We start from the raw sequence: 17,985 nt of genomic DNA, 5'->3' as shown, positions 1-17,985 counted from the left end.
TCTTGTTCCAGGTGGTACATCTTTAATATAGATTTAAATGGTTGAAATTTAAATTTGTGGTTGAAACTGAGGAAGGTCTTTTCGTTGTCACAGAAAACAGAGAGAACACTTATCCCGACATCCCCTAAACTCCATTGAAGATGTTATCTAACCTGGTAACAAAACGTTCAGAAACCAACCCACAAACTCAGAGAACCTTCCCCTAATCCAACACCTGAGCTACAGATATTCGGCATATTGCAAAGATAAATATTTAGATCATTTCCTGCAATTGGAAAAAACAGTTTATAATTTTTGTTCAATATATAAAGTCAGACATATAATTCTGCAGAATTACAAAGGCAAAGTTGTTGAAAGAAAAATATACGGAATGTTGATTGACATGAAAAAAATGCAATGAAAACTTATCTGAGAGTTTAAAAGTCTCATCCTGACACTTCATTTTCTCAGATTTTGAGTTTAAAAAACCCTATTCGATAGTTTATATTTTTGTATTTGTGCAGTCCTTTTAAGCTTTCCAAACTACAGCCATTCCATTAAAAAAGCTACAAGTTACATAATTTCAAAATCTACTGAAGTCAGGAATTGTTTGACTATATGAAAAATACTTTTGATATGCAGCTAATTCAAGCAGAGATCATTGAAACACTCCAAAAATAGATTATTTTACATTTCAGTTACAATTTCCTCTCTAAAGTAACATGAAACATATCCTGAAGGCAAACTGTTGTGAAAATGAATAGATTTTTTAATAGTAGAGTTATGATCATTCAAGGAAACTGAATGATGGAATATTTAAAAAAAGATACTGCTTTATATAGTATGAATTTACTTTCACTATTTGTGAAGGTCACCAAAAAGTTCTTTTTCAAACTTTCAAAGATTATAAGAACGTGCAACACAAGGCTATCAAAACCTATTTTGGAATAATGTCTGTATATTTCCAGAAGAGCATTTCAACCCTAACATATAAAATCATGAATGTAATATGCAAATAACATTTTCCTGATATACAGGAACTGTCTAATTACACAACATATCCAAACAAAATACTGATAACATTTGCTACCTACTAAATTCAAAAAACGATTTAAACAAAAAAGGAGCACTCAATTATTAATTGAACCAAATATCAATCCAAGTTTAAGGAATTTGTTTTAGAGTTGTTAATTACTCTGATATATAGCCACTACACAAATTTCTTAAAGAGATTTTAAATAGATAAAATAATAACAGTAATAATAAAAAAGGTTTTTGTCAGGAGTTAAGAAGCTGAACTATCATCACCAAGATCAGAATAAAGTATTTTTGTAAAGATGTAATGAAAAAATCTTTTCCTATTCTACAAAATGATACCTTTTACCCAATTATATTACTGTTACTGAAAAGTTAAATATTTTACAATCTCAATTTCGACAGCAATAATATACTGGATGTATTAGTTAGTAAAACAATTCTTTTAGAGAAAAGCTATCTTATATATACATTTAGACAATGCTAGCATGTGTAAATTTTGAAATAAGTGCAAGGCACTATATTTAGAGGAAGGGTATGTATCTGTTACTGAAAATACATTTTTATATCTACACTGATAAAATTCCAAGTGCTTATACTTTCACTTTGTTAATTTAAAACGCCACAATAGCCCTGATTAATATATTAGTTAACTATTAGATTGATCAACTAAGTATCATTTTATAATAATGAATTTTGTACTTGTCATTTCAAATAATTTTAAAAACCAAACTTGTTGGAATTAATCATCTAAGGACAGTAAGGAAAGAACAAAGTTAGTTTGTGGGTTTCACTAATATAGTTTGCTTAACTTTGAGGGAAAAGTTCCTCATTACAAAAGCTATTAAACCATAAAAAAAGAATCTGAAGCAGTTTCAGCTCGATCCAGATATTACATTTTGTGACAAATTAATGGAAGATATTTATAAATACTTGGATTATTTATATATATTTATGTAATGTTATCTTTGACAATGAATTTCTATCCTCTCTCTAAAATGTCTGTTGGGGAGTGCCAGTGTACAATTCAGTTGTTAAAACTTACCTACTCAAAGAAAGCTGTATTCCATATGTATAAAAATATGAGTCACATAAAGTATTTGACAGTCTTTTTCATAACATTTGCAGTACACTCATGAACAATATGTATGAAACATTACCTTTCAAATAAATACGAGAACAGATTTATAGATTTAATTGGAAAAAGTTATCAATGTTAGAAGCATGCACCTCAATTGTTAAGAGGGAGTGGGAACACACAGCTATTTCACTGGACAAAAATTATTTTTTTTGCTTACTTTATTATTTTTTGCTGTTTACAATAAGGGATGTGCAGTTAACACACCACAAGGGAAAAAAACAGAAAAATCATTTTGAAAGAAAAAAACAAATATACTGAACATAGACCAATTAAATTGTACAGAGACATGGGACTGGCTTTGATTTCAAAGTTTCAAAAAAAAATTTTTTTTTAAGGATGAAATGCAACAGCTGTTTGACTTCCAAGTCTAAATAGGCACTGTAAAAATAAAATTTAAAAGTTGTCATATACTCCAGCACATGTCCCCAACCTAAACATTGCCAAATATGTTCAGTTCTTAAGAAGGAACAACGAACTCAATCTTCTGGTGGTAATAAAAGCCTGGAACCCACTCAACCTCTTTAAAAATGATTCAGTGCTGCTGTTTGACAGAATAAAACTAGAAGAGCTTATAAAGGTTTGAAAGCATCCAAAGCAAAGAGCACACTATAGTTTGTTCACTATAACTTGTATTGGAGAAGAAACATTTAAATCTATTATGTTGGTACATAAACCTGGTATCTTGAAGATAGATCTTTGAAAATATGTCCTACATGTTTACTGGAGGAGAAGAAAAAAGGAAACTGCTTCACTTATCATCAATTGAATTATCAATGGAAACAGATCAATTCAGACTTCATTATAACCATGTTTATACACTTTACATCTATCCTAGATGGATAAACATTGGAATTGCTCACTGGTGTCCCTTTTAATAACTGTAAACTAAACCACAGTATGCAACTTCATAGGAAGGTAAAGGATCAAGTGAATGTACAGCCAGTTATATCTCTCCTGCTTCACGCTCCTCTGAGCTTCTCCTGTCTTCTGATTGACCGTTTGCACTCTCATAAGATCTCTTCCTTTCTTTGCAGTTTCGATCTCTTGGAGATTTTTCTCTGGGGCAACTTTCTTTGTCACGTGATGTTCTGTTATGATCTCTGGTTCGTTCTTGATCTCTGGAAGATCTCTCTTTTGATGATCTGAAGAAAAAATTAATGCATCTGAAAATGTACATTGCTTTCATTTGATTTTAAATGTTCATTAAGCCTATCAGAGCATAGAACAACACAATTATCACTATGTATCATTTCCAGAATTGGAATGGAAAGAAAACAGAGCCTAGCATAATTAGAACATATATTAAGCTAAAACCACTAATTTTATTTTTCAAGCATGTAAAAGTTGAGAAAGTCAAATGCTATACAGTTTTTAATAGTAATTAAAATTAGTATGGACACTGTTTAAAGTGTCACTAAGGTACAAAATGCTTCAGCTACTAGAAATGATGCAGATCCCCAATGTCACAGACTCAGCTCACATTTACAGTGAGGGAAAAATGTATAGGATCTCCTGCTGATTTTGTTTGTTTGCCCACTAACAAAGAAATGATCAGTTTGTAATTGCAATGTAATTGCAAATATTTTAACAGTGAGAGAGAATAACAACATTTTTTAAAAAAAGTATTTTTAAAAAGTTATAAATTGATTTGCATTTTAATGAGTGAAATAAATATTTGATCCTCCATCAGCAAGATTTTTGGTTTCCAGCTGTCTTTTATACAGGTAACAAGCTGAGATTAGGAGCATTCTCTTAAAAGGAGTTCTCCAATTCTCATCTTATTACCTGTATAAAAGACACCTGTCCACAGAAGCAAGCAGTGAATCAGATTCCAAACTCTCCACCATGTTCCAATGCACCCATAATAATCAAAATGGAAAACCCCGTCAGCTACTGTTGAAGATAGGTTGATGGCATAGGTACAATTTTTTTCTGTTTATAAGTTAACAAAATGCCAACTGCTCATTATAATTTTACCTTTTTTTAGAATTGGGTTCTCCGCTTCTGTCTCTGGAGCTATGCCCGCTCCTTTGGTGACTGCGGCTGCGGCTGCGACTAGTAGAACGAGATCTATGACGATGTCGCTTGTCACGGGACCTGGAACGGGTTCTTTTCTTTCGTTCACGGGAGGATGACCGAGATCGATGTCTACGGCGATCTCGGGATCTAGATCTGATTTTTTTTTAAAAGATGAAAAGAGAAATTCTTAATAATTCAATTAATCCTTAACAACTCTATTAGGCCAGTCATAAAAGGGAAATAACTTAATGGAACACTCTCTTTTGTCAAGATTTTGAAAAGTCTGGAGACTACTGGAGTGCTTTATATGAAATAAGGAGTTATTTAATATTGAAGTGTAAAAGTTTTGAAGTTTAACTAACAGTGGTTGACTAAAAACAAATAAAAACAATACTCTCGTTACATGCCGGGACTGCCTTCTGCCACACGAATCCCAGCGACTGATTAGGTCCCACAGAGTTGGCCTTCTCCGGATCCCGTCGACGAAACAATGTCGTCTGGCAGGACTCAGGTTAAGGGCCTTCTCTGCGGCGGCCCCGACCCTCTGGAATCAACTCCCCCCGGAGATCAGGACTGCCCCCACCCTCCTTGCCTTTCGCAAACTCCTTAAAACCCACCTCTGCCGTCAGGCATGGGGAAATTGATTCCCCTGGGCCGTTCCGTTTTATGTATAGTTTGTCTGGGATGCATGACTGTTTTTATATTAAGGGTTTTAAACTGTTTTTTAATTATTGGATTTGTACTGTGTATTGTTGTGGTGAGCCGCTCCGAGTCTTCGGAGAGGGGCGGCATACAAATCTAATAAATAATATAATAATAAATAACAACAATAATAATAATATACAGTGATCGCTCGATTTTCGCGGTCTCGATTTTCGCGAAACGCTATACCACGGTTTTTCAAAAAATAATAATTTAAAAATACTCCACGGTTTTTTTTCTATTCCACGGTTTTTCCCACCCGATGACGTCATACGTCATCACCAAGAATCACTTCTCTGTCTCTTTCTCTTTCTTTCCTGTCATTCTCTCTCTTTCTCTATCTCTCCCCCTCTTGCTCTCTCTCTTTTTCTCACTTTCCCTCTCTTGTTTTCGAGCGGCAAACGGCGGGTGGGTTGGCGGTTGAGCGGCGAGCGAGCGGGCGAACGAGCGGCTGGGCGGGCGAACGGGCGAGCGGCGGCCGGGTGAGCGAACGGGCGAGCGGCCGGCGGGCGTTTTTAGTGTTTTTACTTCCGCACCGCTACATCGCGGAAAATCAATTTTCGCGGGAGGTCTTGGAACGTAACCCCCGCGAAAATCGAGGGATCACTGTAATGCCACTGGCAAGACTGCGGCAGGCATACCTAGTATTAAAGCAGACACACATTACTAAGGAATTTCTAACTTAAAACAAGTCACAAGCAAATTGAAATAGAACATTTTAGATCTAGATATAAACAAATTTTCAATGGTTTAAAAACTAATCAGTTCAATTAAAAAGTACATGACAGCAGCGAGCTAATTTTCGGTGGTCTTTTACAAACAGCCCTAGGCCTTTGATGGCGAACCTATGGTACGCGTGCCACAGGGGACAGATGGAGCCATATTGGAAGGCAGGCGAGATTTTGCCATGTTCCAGCCCCAGCGCGCATGTGCGCGCTGGCCAGCTTATTTCCGGCCTTGGGAAAGGCCATTTCACCCTCCAGACACTTTAAGGAAATTTCCCTGAAGCTCCAGAGGCAATCCCCCCCCAAACGGACAAACGGAAGTTTGAAAAAGCGCACTTCTGGTTTGCCATTGTACTGTTTTTTGCATTCCGGAGCTTCAGGAAGCTTCCCTGAACCCTCTGGAGTGCAAAACAGCACAATGGCAAAACGGAAGTGTGTTTTCCTGAACTTCTGGTTAGCCCATTTGAGCATTTTTTCCACCTAACAGGCTTCAGAAAGGCCTGTGCGCATGCGCGGGGGAAAGGGAAAAGGTGTGGGCACAGGCACATATGCTAGCACACCCACACACATCCCTTTTGGCACGTGAACCAAAAAAGGTTCACCATCACTACTCTAGGCAGTACTTGGAAGAAAGACCATTAGGAAATTCCAAGGCTGTAAGTAAAACATGCACATTAAAAAAAAACCAACCCCCCCCCCTCAAATGCAGCAATAGGAAACCATGATCTGTTTTCTATTACCAAGAAAAAATATTTGAAACATACAGTGTGCACAATTATTAGGCAAGCTGTATTTTTAAAAATTAATTTTATTACTGAACAACTACAATGCTCTCGGTCGATCCAAAATGTTAATAAACCTCAAACCTGAATATTTAAAAAAGTAAAAGTGAAGTTATGGCTTTCTTGGGAGAATATATATGTGTGCACAATTATTGGGCAACTATTAGAGTGCATACCATATTTTTCAAAGTATAAGACGCACCGTAGTACACACCTAGATTTTAGAGGTGGAAAACAAGGAAAAAAGTATTCTGAACCAAATGGTGTAGTAATATATTATTTAATAAAATACAGTGTAGCAGAATACTTTTTACAACCATGTACACTTTTTACAAACTTCAAACTTGACAGCTTTAAGACTTCGGGCCTTCAACTCCCAGAATTCCTCCTTCAGGAATGGGAGTTGAAGTCCACAACAAGTCTTAAACTTGCCAAGTTTGAAGACCCTTTCACCCATAATCACTAACCCAGGGATCTTCAAACTTGACTGCTTTAAGACTAGTGGACTTCAACTCCCAGAATTCCTCCTCCAGTCATGCTAGATGGGGTAATTAGAAGATAAAAACAGCCCCCATTTTTTTGCCTTCCCACAGTCTCCAGGAGCTCTCTGCAGGTTCCCCAGGTTCCCTTTGCCCACTTCATTTTTGCAAAAAAATAAAAAATAAAAAAGGTGAAAAATGGCCTGTTTTTTATTTTTTTTTTGCAAAAATAGGGACATTTTGCCATCCCCCAGCACCCAGGGGCTCTCTGCAGGCAGGGGCTGGGGCTTCGGAACAGCAAAAATATTTTTTTTAAAAAATGGCTGCCTTTGGTGTATAAGACGCACCAACATTTCCACTCTCGGGGGGTGGGTGGGGCCTCTTATACTCCCCAAAATACAATAATTCTTATGCAACTAAATAAAAAATGAAAATTTCCCTATCTCACTCATTTATTTTTATAATAAACAACTCAAAATTTACAAATAAACGTTTGTGATAGTTCAAAAAACCCCAGTATCCAATATAGTGAATCTTCTTTTTAATAACAGTCATAAGCCTTCCATTCATGGAGTCTATCAGTTTCTTGATCTGTTCACAACTTTTTGTGCAGCAGCAACCACAGTCTCCCAGACACTGTTCAGAGAGGTGTACTATTTTCCTTCACTGTAAATCTCCTGTTTAAGAAGGGCCCACAAGTTCTCAATAGGGCTTAAGTCAGGTAAGGAAGGGGGGGAATGCCATTATTCTTTAAGCTTTAAGCCCTTTATTGGCTAATCATGCAGTGCAGAACTTCAATCCCTGTGATGGAGTGTTGTACTGCATAAAAGTCATAGTCTTCTTGAAAAATGCAGACTTTTTCTTGTACCACTGCTTGAAGAAAGTGTCTTCTAAAAACTGGCAGTAGGTTTTGGGACTTGATTTTGTGTCTATTTTCAACCCTAAAAGGTCCCACTAGCTCATCTTTAATAATATCAGCCCATACCAGTACCCCACATCTACCCTGCTGGTGTCTTGATTCGAAGTGGAGCTTTGTGCCTGTTACTGATCCAGCCATGGGCCCATGCAGCTGGTCCATCAAGAGTCACTGTCATCTCATCAGTCCATAAAACCTGCAGACATTTCTTGGCCCAGTCTTGCTGTTTCCACTTACTGTATTTTTCAGAGTATAAGACGCATCTTTCTCCACCCTAAAAGTGGGTGAAAATTTAAGTGCATCTTATAGATCGAATAAAGACATTTAAAAAAATCCAATTTAAATTTTTAAAAATCCACCCTGGTTATTTTCATAGCTTCAATAAACCTAGTGATACTACTTCTAAGGGAAAAAAACATGGTCTGAAAATTGATTTCAGAGATAGATTTTAAAACCCTTTTTAAAGACTAATACTTGGAGGATGGAAGTCTTAAATTGAGATCTGCATCTGGAAGCTCAAGCAAAAATTTTGACAGAACCTTTTAGCAAACAAGTTGATATGTCAATATTATCCATTCCTGGTGGCATCAGACTTGGCTCTAATAAAAATAGCCTCAATTATATCCAGCCAGAATTGCTCAACTTGATGCCTTCTTTGGGGTCTTCAAAAACAATGCAGCAGTGAAAATACTAGTGAGCATTCTCTTCCTGGACTATGAATTATAGTCCAGGAAGAGAATGCCCACTAGTATTTTACAGTATTTACAGCTAATGGTACTGAACCAATTAATAATTTGCTTCTATGTCCCAGTCATAATGCAGTATATGACCATTAATGAATAGACCACAGACATTTTAGGAATCTCTCTTTCTAAATCTGTGTATGGGCTTCCTGAAATCTGACAAGATGTCAATCTCTATCATCCAGGAAACAAAGAAATGGCTTTCTTAGTGGCTGGATCAGTAAGGCACTTCTAGGTCAGGAAGATGAATTAACACTCCCTCTAGTGCAGTGGTCCCCAACCTTTTTTCCACCAGGGACCAGTTTCAGCAAGACAATTTTTCTATGGCCCGGTGGGGGCGGAAAGGGGGTTTAGCTTATCGTTCCATTGTCTCCCCCCCCCTTTTTAATTTTGCGGGGGAGTTGAGGTGACAGAGGGAGGAAGGGTAGGAGGGGGCGGTTTCCTGTCTCTTTCCCCTCCTGTTCACTCGGGACCGCCGTTTGCCTTTCAGCAGTTCCAGAGGACATCCCCCCCCCCGTTCCGGCTGGGATTGCAGCAAGGAATCCCAGAGCAGGGGGAGGTGCCTCCATGGACACAGTCACCTTCCTTTGCGATCGCTGCCTGCTTGGAGCACCCACCACTGCCAGGTCTGGTAATTTTCTTGCAGCAAGGAATCCTTCCAAAAGAAAATTACCAGAGCTGGTGGTGGGGGTTTCATGGTCACACACACACCCCTGGCTTCGCTCCCACCCAGGACCCCGGGAATAGGGTGGGGGAGCCTAGCAAAAAAAGAGCTGCACAATGCCAAAGCCTTTTCGTTTGAGCTGCAGGCAGAGCGAGGGCTTCGCAAGGGCTTCGCAAGGGCTTCGCAAGGGCTTCGCAAGGGCTTCGCAAGGGCTTCGCAAGGAGGAAATAGACCACTTTCGACGAGAGAGGAAAGACAGGAAAGGAAGAAAGCAAGCAAGCAAAGGTTTTCTCAGCCCGAGGCAAATGGCGGTCCCAAGTGAACGTGAGGGGAAAGAGACAGGAAACAGCTTGGCACTCGCCGGCTCCACAGTAGCTGCTGACTCCGCGGACCGGTGCAACATGCCTTGCGGCCCGGTACTGGTCTGCGGACCGGCGGTTGGGGACCCCTGCTCTAGTGGCTTTTCATTTTTAGGTAGGTATTTATATTCACAGGCAATATAAACTTTAGAAAATCTGCATCTGCCTATTTTGTAAGTTTTATTGGATTTATTTAAAATTTCCCCAGACTTAAATAATTGTCTCAAGTATTTACTGTATGTGGTATAATTATCAGAGTACAAAAAAAATCACAATGGGGTTGCTTTAAGGAAAACCTTTCTTAATGTTTGATAGATATAACTGTTTATATTCACAGAGAACAAAAGACCATCCTACCTTTTGGGGTTTTTGCTGTGAGAACGAGATCTAAGAATAAAGAAAAATAAAGATGAATGTATATAAATTATAAATGGAATTATCACCTGCATGTCTCACAGAACATAACCACAGATATTTTAAACAAATTATAGCTTTAGTTTTCAAATGTCTTTAACTATTCAAAATAATTATTCCAGGGAATTTTGTAAATGTAATAATATATCAAATGGTTTATCTCACATTAATATGGTTATAAATAATGATATACATCTTAATGAACATATTGAAAAAGATAAATATATGAACATTATTTCAGGATTGATATTATATATTTAACATTTATTTTTATCAAATTTAGAAATTGTCCAAATTAATCCTTGACTAGTTACAAGTCTCTTAGCAAATGTTCAAAGTTATAACAGACACCACCCCAACAGGTACGTATGTCTCAGTTCCAAAGTTACGCCTGCAGCAGTACCCCTACAATCATTTTCCCTTATAACTGCCTTCAGAAATGCTACAGCACCCCACCTACTCCTCACCCATCGTGCCCCACTGGGTTCCCACAGAACCTTGGCTTACTTTGTCACCTCACTGGGTTCTACACATTCCTCCCCACCCCTGGTCACTGTTTGTTCACTTATCTTTCAAAGATATACAGAGCTCAGCAAGTCAAGGTAGAAAAGGAGGTCAGGCTATTCTGTTGCTGGGCTGCATGGCATAATCAAAGAGAAGTCCTGCCATCACTTTTCATTGCTAGTCTTGGCTCCCCCAGGATTAGTGCTGCTAATACTGGGAGAGCTAAGGCTGGTGGTACTGAGGAGAAAAACTGTTGGTCTTAGTTCCCCCAGTATTAGCATAAAATTAGCATAGCTAATGCTAGGGTTAAAACTGTGTAGCAATGCAGGATTTCTTCTCTATGGTTGTGTGATATGGCCCAGCAATAGACTGGCCTATCCTCTTTCCCTATCCTGACTTCCTGACCTCTGAGGATCTTTGAAACATAAATGTGCAATTGTAATGGAGTGGGATAAGCGTAGGGAGAAGGCCCATAGGGTTAGGGTGACTCTTGGGAAGCATGATGTAGGGGGGCTTGTGCCTGCATTAGGCTTCTCAGGGTCACTTCTACCTGGGGCGCTCCCTGCTCAACTTCACAACCCACAAGTTCATTTAACAAATGAAATGGGCAGAACAAGGACAGAGGGGAGAATTATTAATGAGGCCTTCCTGACTTTCAACCATAATAGGCAGGCTCCATTACCATCTTAACTCAAAGAGTATCTCTGTTTTAATGTTAACATTTGAAAGGTAAAGGACAAATGAGAAATTTTCCATGGGAAAATAAACCTCTAGATTTTCTTTATCTAATTACAACTATCATATCAATCTGATTTTCAAATTTATTGGTTGGTATTTAGCATTTTTAAATGGAATTTATTAAGTTGAAAAGCTAATATGTGGACAAATTATTTGTTCCTTTAGAGACATGACAAAGGCATGACTCCTTGTTTACTTATAATTCTATTGTATTTCTTGTAAGGAATATTTGGAAATTGATAGGGTATTTATTCATTCTTACGCACATGATAAATATATGCAGAGGGATAATTACAGTTTGAAAACTACAAATAAGTTTTGAAGGAACAGATCATTAACAAATAGGTATTAAAATTAATAATTATTTACTTCATTAAAAGTAATGGAAAAATTAGATTGTTCATAATTTCAAAACAGAAATATTCACTCAAATAATTTCCTTTCACAATTTGGTGTAGGCACATTAGTATGATCTGAAATTCTACTATCAGCATTTACATGTATTTTGGATGATTCTAAGTTTACTGACTAATCTAGAATGGACTGTTTTAAATCTATAGACAATTACAAATAATATCACTAGTGTGGAGGTAAGCAGTTTCCAAAAAATCTATAGTCAGAATATCTTGTATTAGCAAATTAATGCTTAATGGCCTTAAAGACTATCTTGTTATTTTAAAAGAAGATTAATTCAAGAAATGCCTTTTCATTTTATTGCTACTCCAGAGAACATTTAAAAAAAACCACTTGTTAAACTCAGAATTAGAAAATGTAAAATGATGGAGGGAGTCCTATTATTGTCCTGTTTTGATTTCGTGTCCATAGATTTGTTAACATAGTTTTAAGTGGAGTAAAACAGCCATTATAGTATAGTGGTTAAGATGCAGAATTTGCATCAATGATGCTAGGTTCAAATCCATGCTCACTGTCACTCTTTCCTACCTAACTTATTCCACAGGGATGTTTAGGGAAAATAGTGTTTATGGATATTGTCCTAACCCTGAAAAGCCGAGGTATAAATCTAACTAATAGTTACAATGTGAATGTGATTCTGTATTGTATATCAATCAAGCATGGAATACAGCCAAAACAATTATTTTACTTTAGAAAGATGGCAGTACCATAGATGCATAATCTTGGACTGATTATATTTGTTCATGCATTATATTTATTCCATGGGATCATATTTTAATGCTGCTTATAATAGCTAAGCTGCTTCCTATATATAAGAAATATGTTCTTACTCTTTTTTCTTTCCCTTTCTTCTGTTTTTCATTTTGAATACCAAAGCAATAAAAAGAAATCTAGAAATCACACACTAATGAAAACATTCAAAAGTCTATGTGCACATTTTACTCCATCAAAGCAAAAGGTTTTACATTCTAAAGGTGAAGTACATGGTGAATATATCAACCTAATATTTAATTCCAGTTTCATTTTTAGCAGCAGCTTGAAGCTGTGGGATCAATGTATACTTATGCAGGACTCTTAATTATAAACAGGAAGTCAAGGAACAGAGTGTTAGCATGACAATAAGAAGTAATAGTTTTACCTTCTTAATTTCTCTCTTTCTTCTTTCTCTCTTTCTTCTCTCCGTTTTAAACGTTCCTGATTTCGTTTCTCCTGTTTCTCAGCCACAATTCTCTGAAATCATTTTAAAAAGAAAGATCAGAAATTTCAAGACTGACAGACAAGTGGCGGTGGCATGTGGCTTCTGGCATTGCAGGGGAGGGGGACACAAGCAGAACTGCCTTCTCTGCATCAGGTGTGGAAGCATCGGAAGGGAGGGTGGACAAAAAAGGAAGCTGAGGCTTCACAGGTTTGGTTTTTTAAAAATCTGCTAGAAACCCTCGACAGAGGCTTCCCATTTTCATCCCTTCCCCCTCATTGCTTCTATGTAGCTCTCTGTAAAAACTTGTTAATCTAAATAAAGCAGGGGTGTCAAATTCAAGATCTGCATGCAAAATCTGGCCCACAAGGTGGTTAGATCCGGCCCGCAGCACCATCCTGGAAACAGGGAAGAAGTGGCCTGGGGTATCTCAGCCTGGCTGACCAAGGGCTGATCTATGTTGTACTCCGCCAGTGGCCTGTGAAGCTGGCAGCAGATTCGGATGACGAAGAGGCTGGTGTTGTGATTCACCAGCAGCCTGTGCAGCTGGTACCAGAGTTGGACAGTGAGAAGGCTGGAGAAGGCTCGGTGCCAGAGGCAGGAATTCAGCCAGGGTCTTCAGAACCTCCAGAGGCTGCCATGAGGAAAGAAGAAAAGGAGGAGGAGCCTGTTCTCAATGCACACATACACAGAGCTGCTAAAAGGCAGGAACTGGTCCCTGAGAAGGACTACTCAGAGTACTCGGGAGTAAGGCTTGGAGATAACTGGCCACTCTTATAGTCTAGTTAAGTGATGAAAACTGTTCATTTTAAGTCCTTGTCTTTGAATTCAAACCTCTGTTCCACTCCCATTTGGAATTGTCAAAGTTGCCTGCAAATTGTTCCTGGGCATTTTGCCAAAAACATTAAGGTTCCAATGGTTTATCTGCTCTTATCTGAAAGACTCTTCTTCAGTGTTCTTTGCTTGGACTATTGCTGGCTTTTAAGGAGACTAACAGATGTTGCACAGAAAAGACTAGTTTATACTTTATTTGAATTTAGAACAATTAGTAGATGTTACTATTAGTAGATGTTACTATTAGTAGATTATTAGTTTTAGTAGCAATAGTCTACTAATAGTACTAGTAGACTATTAATTAATATTAGTAGACAATTAGTAAATGTTACTATTAAAACAAGGTTTGTATGGACGCTGTTTATTCTTTTGTCAGGAAACTGGGTCAGAACAATCTGCAACCTGGTGGTGGTCATCTCAGCCAGACTGTGACCAGCCTTAGATCCTTAGCTCTACCTCAGCTCCGCGCCCGGGGTGTGCGCACAGGAGGCGGCAAGCATGTGGGACTCAATGTTCCTGGGGTTAGGACCATGGGGCTTCTGCCTGCCAGGTGCAATGAGCGATAGGTGATTGCCAGGCATGGGGGGATGCAGCAGATGAGCCGCAATAGCATGTGGCTTCTAGCATTGCAGTAGGGGGAGGAGGTTGCTGTTGTTTTTTAAATCTGCCAGAGACTCCAGACAGAGGCTTTCCATTTTCATATCTCCCCCATCATTGTGTCTGCGTGGCTCTCTGCTCACTTCTTCCAGACCCGCGCATGTATCTGTGTGCACGTGTGTGTCTGGCAGCAGGGGCTCCACACCCTGCTGCAAGTGGGCTGGCCCTCCTAAAAGCAGGTATGATGATGATGATGGCAGCAGCAGAGTGGGGGGAGGCATGTGATGCAGACTACCAGACGCATCCGCTCTATTCTACACCAGGTGCCTCTCCCCTGCACCTTTGCCTCTGCCATGGGCTGAGACAAGGTGAGGCAGGGAGTGGTGAGGGCTGCCAGACACCATCCGCCTCTCTACTCTGTTTTTGCTTGTGTTTGGAGAGCAGGTCATTGCTGGTCATCTCCTTGTCCCCTCACGAGTCTTGCCACTCGCCCACATCTGAAGTGTGTTCTCTTGCACACCCGACACACCTTGACACCGCTGCCACCACTGAGGTCATCAACAGCTCATGCAGGTCCATTAGTCCTCTGCTGTTGCCACCCGGAACACCAGGCCTGCCCAGCATCAAGAAGGCAAGGCGGCCAAGTAAAAAGCCTGAGTAGAGGTGTTAGAGCACGCCCAGACCTAGCACCACACTTATGGTGGTCGCCTTTTGCTTGCTGAGCCTGGGCATGCTCTACCACCTCTACATGGGCTTTCTAGCTGGCCACTTTGCCTCCTTTGGGCTGGGTGGGCCTGGTGTTCTAGGCAGTGAGAATTTTATTTGGTATAAAAAGATGGGGGCTCATTGCCCAAGAATTGTGATTCCCCTACATCTCCCTTATCTTCACATCTTCCTTCCCCAAACCTTCATTCCACCAGACAGCAAGGCAAAATTGTCATATCCTGAACTGTCCCATATTCATTGGGACAAAGTTGTCATATTCCAAATGGTCCTATCTATATAGCTGTGTTTCTCTATAGCTCAGTCACTTAGTCCCAAGAAAATGGACTTGTTCCTCATTGCATTGAATCACTAATACTCAATAATCAGAGAGATATATTTGACACTCTATATGATTAGAAAGCATTTTGTCCCTTGTTGGAATTTTAGTTTCATAATAGTAATTGCTGGTCGTAGAAACTATTTAACTTAAAAGAGAGCACTTATATTATGTATGTTACAGGTTTGAATATGACTCCAGCTATTAGTGAATCATTTTATCAGTAATTCAAGTGTAGTTGCAAGCCTATGCTCCCAGACCCTATGCTTAGCAAGTTGGCAAACACCTGGGCAAAAAAAGAGAGTTATATATACCTTCATTCAATTGCCAAACACTCTCTTAATAGTCATTATCAAACTCCAAAAATTTCCCAGCTGGTACCTATTTATACTTACATCTCGGTGGTGTAGGGTTCGGATGATTCCCACAGCCTTCCTGGACTGTGCAGTGCACATTAAGGAAGACAGAAGTCTTAACATTGAAGTTTATAGAAACCCTCTCTCCCGCAGAGATTAATATTTACATTTTGGTTCTCACCACCCATTGGAGCACAAAGTGGAAGTCATCAGAACCCTATACCATCAAGCTGAAGGTCTGTCTACCAGCAAAGATGGGAAAGAAAAAGAACTAAAACACATCAAGGAAGCCTTCAGAACATGTAGTCAGCCATCCAGGTCATGGTTGTCCCAAAGGTGCTTTTTCACGAAGAAATTGGACTCAAAGAAAAAATAAAGAAGTCCAGGTGACTCCTAAAAAAGCACCTTTGGGACACACATGACCTGGATGACTGAGAATCTCTACAGACTACATGTTCTGAGGACTTCCTTGATGTGTTTTAGCTATACAAATTGGGATGAAGACTCTTGGAATGGTGGGGAAGTATGAATGAATTTCCAGAGAAAAAATTGCAGGCTACAGGACTAGGAGCACAAATAAACCTCCAAGTGCTTCAACGACCCAAAAGGATGCAAATGATTAGCTGTCTGCAAGGAATATAAATCCTCCCATTCCCCACTATCCTGCCAGGATATGAGTGTGTGTACACCCCCACCCACCCCCAGAAAGTCCAGTTGCCTCTTGAAAAAGCATCTTTGGTACAACAATCACAACCATGACCTGGATGTCTGAGAATATCCATAGACATTTTGGAACTACACGGCTCCACCTCTGGTTTAATCACTTAAATGCAAATTTAATTTTTTGTTTGAAAGGTAGTAAAGGGCTATTTCTACTATTTCTTTTGAGGAAGGTTCTTTTTCTCAGCTTCATCATATTAATTTCAAGTGTGGTATCAACAGTATATTACTGTATAGTCTGATAATTAACAGTTCACAACAGTTGGAAAAGAGTAATATATATTTACCCTTAGTTCTTCAAGCTTTTCTCTTATTTCAATAAAACCCAAGTGCAACTTTCCTCCAAAATGATCAGCAAGCCGCCTGTCATTGTCATGTAGGCCAAGATAGGCTGAGCATACTTCACAGACTCGTAGCTTTTGCTGCTGGAAACTGGAAGCAGGCATGGAATTTCGGTACACTTCCTAGAAGATGCATCATAATATGTTTCTTAAGCTATGAACAACATACCATACATTCTTAGTAAGTACAGAATCAACAATAGCTGATTGGTTTGGTTCTTTGTATGTGTTGTGTGTTAGGTTTCCGTATTAAAATGAAACCAACAGAAGGTATTATAAGAGTAATAACTGCTACCTGTAAATAAGCAAAATTCTTCATCTGTACTGTTTTCTTCACAGTCCCTTTAAAAAAAATGTATTTTCTAAACAGTATTTTGTGGCAAATGAAAACGACTGAGTATGTTCCATCCTTTTATGAATGTTTTAATCCTTCTAGTACTAAGGAACTTTGCTTGGGATATAACTAGTGATAGTTTACCAAAATCAGATTAAGGGAATATTCTGACATATAAAGGGATTTCTTTATGTGTCAGACTTCATAAAGGGAAAGAAGTAGAACAGGTTCATTGTGCCTAGTGTACAATTGAGGTGAACAACAAATAAAATAAAGGTAAACAATTGGTGTGTGCATGTGTGTGTATTTACTGAAATTTTGAGAACAATGAATATAGTTTAAGTATTATTTTAGTTATCAACTCCATGAATAAGAATTTGTCCTTCCAACTAACTGAAATAATATACTTTTGTACATAATCAGATTACCTCTGCTTCTCTTTTCTTTGCCCTTGCTTTCTCTACTTCATCCATTACTTTTTGAGACTCTTCCACATTTCCATCAGCTCCAAGTTGTTCAACTTTAGCAAGCAGTTTTCCAATTTCCTCATTTAATTCATGGACTCGTTCAGCCTTTCAGAGAGAAAAGCAATATTTACATTTACTAATATTACTAATGCTCACTATGTAGAAGCCATATCAATATAAAGCAATAAGACACTCCATAATGAAGTGCTTCTGTTCAGCTAGCCAGAGCACACAGAAAAATGCTATGAATGCTCTATGTAGATTTGGACAATAATAAATAGAAATGTTTTTACAGGTTGCTTATAGTATTTGAATGTGGAAAAAGAAGAAACATTTCAAAATGTTCAACACTGAAAATGAATTAATATTCAATAAACATGACTGTAACATGGGAAGTGTTTCAATTCCGCTCAGATTATCTTTACAGACAAAAGTGTCTTCATACCACTAAGGCAGAGATGTATAATTTGTGTCCTTCAAAAGTT

The 17,985-nt window shown here is 38.6% G+C and overlaps 1 protein-coding gene across 5 annotated transcripts in view; it reads right to left on the bottom strand.

Annotated features, from left to right (window-relative positions):
• Positions 1 to 266: 266 nt before the first annotated feature.
• The window catches only part of LUC7L2 (LUC7 like 2, pre-mRNA splicing factor), a 53,520-nt gene continuing 35,801 nt past the window's right edge, over positions 267 to 17,985 (bottom strand). For all 5 annotated transcript variants that reach the window (XM_070756013.1, XM_070756017.1, XM_070756014.1 and 2 more), the window contains 6 exons: positions 17,462 to 17,605; positions 16,646 to 16,822; positions 12,753 to 12,844; positions 9,902 to 9,931; positions 4,133 to 4,327; positions 267 to 3,297 (listed from right to left, as the gene is read on the bottom strand). In XM_070756013.1, the coding sequence (XP_070612114.1) occupies positions 3,099 to 3,297; positions 4,133 to 4,327; positions 9,902 to 9,931; positions 12,753 to 12,844; positions 16,646 to 16,822; positions 17,462 to 17,605 (837 nt within the window). In that variant the 3' untranslated portion in view covers positions 267 to 3,098. The remainder of the gene's footprint in view (positions 3,298 to 4,132; positions 4,328 to 9,901; positions 9,932 to 12,752; positions 12,845 to 16,645; positions 16,823 to 17,461; positions 17,606 to 17,985) is intronic.

This window comes from Erythrolamprus reginae, chromosome 6 (assembly GCF_031021105.1).
Source record: "Erythrolamprus reginae isolate rEryReg1 chromosome 6, rEryReg1.hap1, whole genome shotgun sequence".
Lineage (NCBI taxonomy): Eukaryota > Metazoa > Chordata > Lepidosauria > Squamata > Dipsadidae > Erythrolamprus > Erythrolamprus reginae.
Note: the sequence above shows the minus strand (reverse complement) of the source record. Positions and strands in the feature narration are given on the sequence as shown.